Here is a 4294-nt window from a genome sequence, read left to right on the forward strand (position 1 = left end):
GGCTTATGGCTTCGATTTTCCAATCACATATGAATCTAAGTTAGACTGCTTTATAAATCCGTGAGTTTGGATTGGAGGCAGCACTAGAATTACTACGACTCAGGCAGGAAGAAGAGTAGGAGAGAGAGCAGAAGGAGTTCCAACAAAGTTACCTACGATGAGAAACTACGGGAGCCCTTTTCTTTTCAAGTTTCAGAATCTGCTTCAAGAAGCTTGGGGAAAAGATGGAAAATACAATCCAGGAAAGAGACCTGGAAGGAGGGCGAGAGGGACAGGGGTCTAAAAATTTCTCTCCTGATACCACAAAGACTTCTAGAGACCACCCTAGGTGACACTCAAGTCCCTGTGATCACAGGCCGTGGTGGGACAAGCTTCTACTGAAGGGCCAAGGACAATGGAGCAGCAAAGATGACCCAGTCGAGCAGTGACCACATAAAGCCCACAGTGGCCTGCACACTCACTGGGCACAGCCCCATCTACTCTCCACCCCCGCAACAAATCAGCACAAGAAACACGTGGACTGTGGAAGGTTCTGAGGTCTTCCATTTATTTTGTCTTTCAAATTTCAGGAATCTTCCCCTTTAATTAACCCATTAATGTCTCATGGAAATAATTTGACGAAGTAAATTACATTCAGATTTCTAATTTTAATAGGAAAGTAAGAAGTTACAGCTCAGTGCACCATGAAGTTGAGACAGAGATGGAGACGTGACAAACCCACATCTCTGGAACAGGAAAGGTGATGGGGAAGGAATGCAGGTCAGCGTGGGGAAGGGGTCATGGTGGACACGGGACTGGGCTGGTCTCCCCACCTCCTCACATTATGCCGATAGGGACACAGACACATTCAGATTCTTTGTAGTAAGAGAAGTCAGGGGTCTTGAAGTCCCAAATCAAAGGTGTGAATAAATCTTGCCTCATTCCCACACAAGGCAGCTGTCTCACACTATAAAAAAAAAATTCATTAACAAAGTTATATCAGTCACACTTTAAACAACCCATCACTTGGATGTTCTTTGACATCCAAGTCAAAGAAACCCCATAACACAGATGTGCCCGCTGTTCCTCCCCAAAACCCACACACATCAGCCCCCTCCCCTCCCACTGTCTCACCTTTACAAGCCGTGAGAGACACATCAGAGCCTTGGGCACTGTCGCTGTCTGGGGTTAAAAAAAACAGAACCTGGTCAGAGCCTACAGGAAACGCTGCTAGAGGAGGAATTGCGGGCTGGGTGAGCTCCCCCATGGGCTCCCGACCACAATATCCCAATGATCTCAGGGATCAGCCTCCTTCATACTTACTTGCAGCCTGAGAGTAGCTTCCTCCTTTTTTATCTGTGGGAAGAAAATATCCTGTGAGGGGTCAGAAAGGTGGCAAGGCCATGAGGTCCTAGAGGAACCTTCTAGTTTTGAAACCCAGAGAAGTTTCCAGAAATGTGTGACTAAGGACTCAGGGAAGGATCAGGAAAAACAAGGAAAGCAGGTGTGGGCTCTGGACCAGCTGCCCTCCTAAGGACTGTCCTCAGCAGGGACATTCCCTAGTGACCTGTGACTGCTGGGATCAGGTCCCCATCACCACTGTCATCAAGGTGATACATCTGTCCTTCATTGTCACAGGTGCTTTACACAAGAGTAAGTGCTGGCACACAGGGCCCAGGCTGGGTCGGTTCATGAGTGTGGATGATGCTTCCCAGTAACCAGCCAGGGCACACTTCTACCTGGGGCTTGGCACCCTCAGCGGGACAAGAAATCTCAGACCCCATTCCTCACCCCTTCCTCACCTGAGCTCTTCTTCCTCCACATCACAGCAGCGAACACAGCTCCAGTGACTACAGCTCCAAGGACAACCAAGCCAGCAACGATGCCCACGATGGGGATGGTGGGCTGGGAAGATGGCTCTGGGAAAGGAGAAGGTGAGGGGCCCTGATCCCAGGCCCCAGCCCCAACCCTGCTAAAGGTCTCCAGATAGGCTCTTGGTTTCCCTGTGACATGACACCCCCATCTCCCTCCTTACCCCATCTCAGAGTGAGGGGCTCAGGCAGCCCCTCATGCTGCACATGGCATGTGTATCTCTGCTCCTCTCCAGAAGGCACCACCACAGCCGCCCACTTCTGGAAGTTTCCATCCCCTGCGGGCCTGGTCTGTACAAGCTCCATGTCCTGGGTCTGGTCTTCCCCATCTCGATGCCAGGTCAGTGTGATCTCCGCAGGGTAGAAGCCCAGGGCCCAGCACCTCAGGGTGGCCTCATGGTCAGAGATGGGGTGGCGGGTCACGTGTGTCTTGGGGGGCTCTGAAGGGAAGAGTCAGAAAATTCATACATCTTGCATCGCTCATGGGACATCGCTGCAGCACCCATGTGACCATCTTGAGAATGGACAGGACACCTGGGGTGGGGAAGAGAGCACAGAACCCAGACACCAGCCTGGATACAGGCACCTGGGATAATGTCCTGTTCCTTGGAAAGTTCTAGTCTCTGAGTGGGGAACAGGGACTTCTGGCCCTGATCTGAGTGGAGGCCAAGGGACTTAGAGGAGCTGGAGTCAGACTCCCGCACACATTGAGTGTGAGGCAGAGGACAAGGCAGGAGAGAAAAATCCTGGTGCCAACGCTGCTGTGGGGTCACAGGGAACCTCTGATCAGTTTTCCAGGGATTGATTTCCCCTCCTTTCCCTCAGAGACTGCAACCCTTAATTGTATCAGAGAACGGGGCGGGCCCTCAGAGTCACTCTCTGGTACAGGATCTGGAAACACAGGAGGATTCCTCTCCCTCAGGACCGCAGGGAGGGCGATATTCTAGTGTCGGTCCCATTTTCCTTCCCTCCTTCTGCAAGGCCAGCCTGGGAGGTCTACAGGCCATCAGGGAGGTTCCCTCCGGCCCCTGGTACCCGCGCGCTGCAGCGTCTCCTTCCCGTTCTCCAGGTATCTGCGGAGCCCCTCCAGGCATGTGCCCTCCAGGTAGGCTCTGGTTCGCTCTGCCTCATTGGCCGCCTCCCACTTGCGCTGGGTGATCTGAGCCGCCGTGTCCGCGGCGGTCCAGGAGCGCAGGTCCTCGTTCAGGGCGATGTAGTCCTTGCCGTCGTAGGCGTACTGGTAATACCCGCGGAGGAGGCGCCCGTCCGGCCCCAGGTCGCAGCCGTACATCCTCTGGACCGTGTGAGACCCTGGCCCCGCCCCCGCGTCAGCCCCGCCCATTTTCAGTTTCGGCAAAAGTCCCCGCCCCGCCCCACCAACCCGCGGGGATTTTTGCCTAAACTGAAAATGAAACCGGGTAAAGGCGCCCGAGTTTCTCCCGGGTCGAGGGTCTGGGCGGGTCCCGCAGCCCCGGGGTGGACCTCGGACCCGGAGACTCGGGGCGACCCGGGCCGTCCGTGCGGGATGGGGAGGGGTCGTGACCTGCGCCCCGGGCCGGGGTCACTCACCGGCCTCGCTCTGGTTGTAGTAGCCGCGCAGGGTCCGCAGGTCCACTCGGTAAATCTGTGTGTTGTCCTTGGAGATCCGCGTCTCCCGGTCCCAATACTCCGGCCCCTCCTGCTCCACCCACGGCGCCCGCGGCTCCTTTCTCGGAATCGCGGCGTCGCTGTCGAACCGCACGAACTGCGTGTCGTCCACGTAGCCCACGGTGATGAAGCGGGGCTCCCCGCGGCCGGGCCGGGACACGGCGGTGTGGAAATACCTCAGGGAGTGGGAGCCTGGGGGCGAGGAGGGGCTGAGACCCGCCGACCCTCCTCCCGGCGCGGCTCCCCGGGTCCTGCGCCCCAGCCGGGCGACCACTCACTCCTCCCCGCAGAGACCTTTTCCCTCCCGACCCCGCACTCACCCGCCCGGGTCTGGGTCAGGAACAGGGCCCCCGAGAACAGCAGGAGGAGGGTTCGGGGCGCCATGACCGCCATCCTCGGCGTCTGAGGAGAATCTGAGTCCGGGTGGGTGACTGGGGACTTTAGAACCGGGACCGCGGCGACGCTGATTGGCTTCTCTAGAAACCCGGCACCCAATGGGAGTGGGAACTGGGTCCGCGTCACGAGTATCCAGGAAGAAGGACCCGACACAGGTTGGGAGAGGAAGAGAAACTCGGCGGAGACGGGGAATCCCCAACGCTGCGCCTCCCAATCCACACACCGCCTGCCGGACCTGAGACCCTGAGAGCCACGCCTGGGCCCTGGGACTTCGCCCTGACCCCGCTCCTCCTGTGCCAAGCGCTCTGTCTCAATGTCTCCCTGAGTCTTGACCCAGGAGCTGCTGAGAAACCAGAGAGAAACCCTCGGCATGGGCCCCGTCCCTCTCCCTCCACTTTTCA

General features: G+C 57.1%; 1 protein-coding gene across 1 annotated transcript; it reads right to left on the reverse strand.

The window, feature by feature from the left end:
• Positions 1 to 627: 627 nt before the first annotated feature.
• LOC141584359 (saoe class I histocompatibility antigen, A alpha chain-like) lies at positions 628 to 4294 on the reverse strand. Its single transcript, XM_074398333.1, has 8 exons — positions 3818 to 4294; positions 3420 to 3689; positions 2886 to 3161; positions 2015 to 2290; positions 1782 to 1898; positions 1303 to 1335; positions 1114 to 1161; positions 628 to 946 (listed from the first exon to the last, which is right to left on the reverse strand). Exons 1-8 carry the CDS (start codon positions 4263 to 4265, stop codon positions 942 to 944), a joined length of 1473 nt encoding a protein of 490 aa, XP_074254434.1. The 5' UTR covers positions 4266 to 4294; the 3' UTR covers positions 628 to 941.

This window comes from Saimiri boliviensis, chromosome 4, assembly GCF_048565385.1.
Source record: "Saimiri boliviensis isolate mSaiBol1 chromosome 4, mSaiBol1.pri, whole genome shotgun sequence".
Taxonomy (NCBI): domain Eukaryota; kingdom Metazoa; phylum Chordata; class Mammalia; order Primates; family Cebidae; genus Saimiri; species Saimiri boliviensis.

Excerpts from the sequence above, each read along its gene's own strand:
- LOC141584359 (XM_074398333.1), bottom strand. The coding sequence starts at position 4,265 with ATGCCGAGGGTTTCTCTCTGGTTTCTCAGCAGCTCCTGGGTCAAGACT. Across the intron at positions 3,690-3,817 it reads CCTGACCCAGACCCGGGCGG|GCTCCCACTCCCTGAGGTAT; the intron begins GTGAGTGCGGGG and ends CCTCGCCCCCAG. Across the intron at positions 1,162-1,302 it reads AAGCTACTCTCAGGCTGCAA|ACAGCGACAGTGCCCAAGGC; the intron begins GTAAGTATGAAG and ends TTTTAACCCCAG.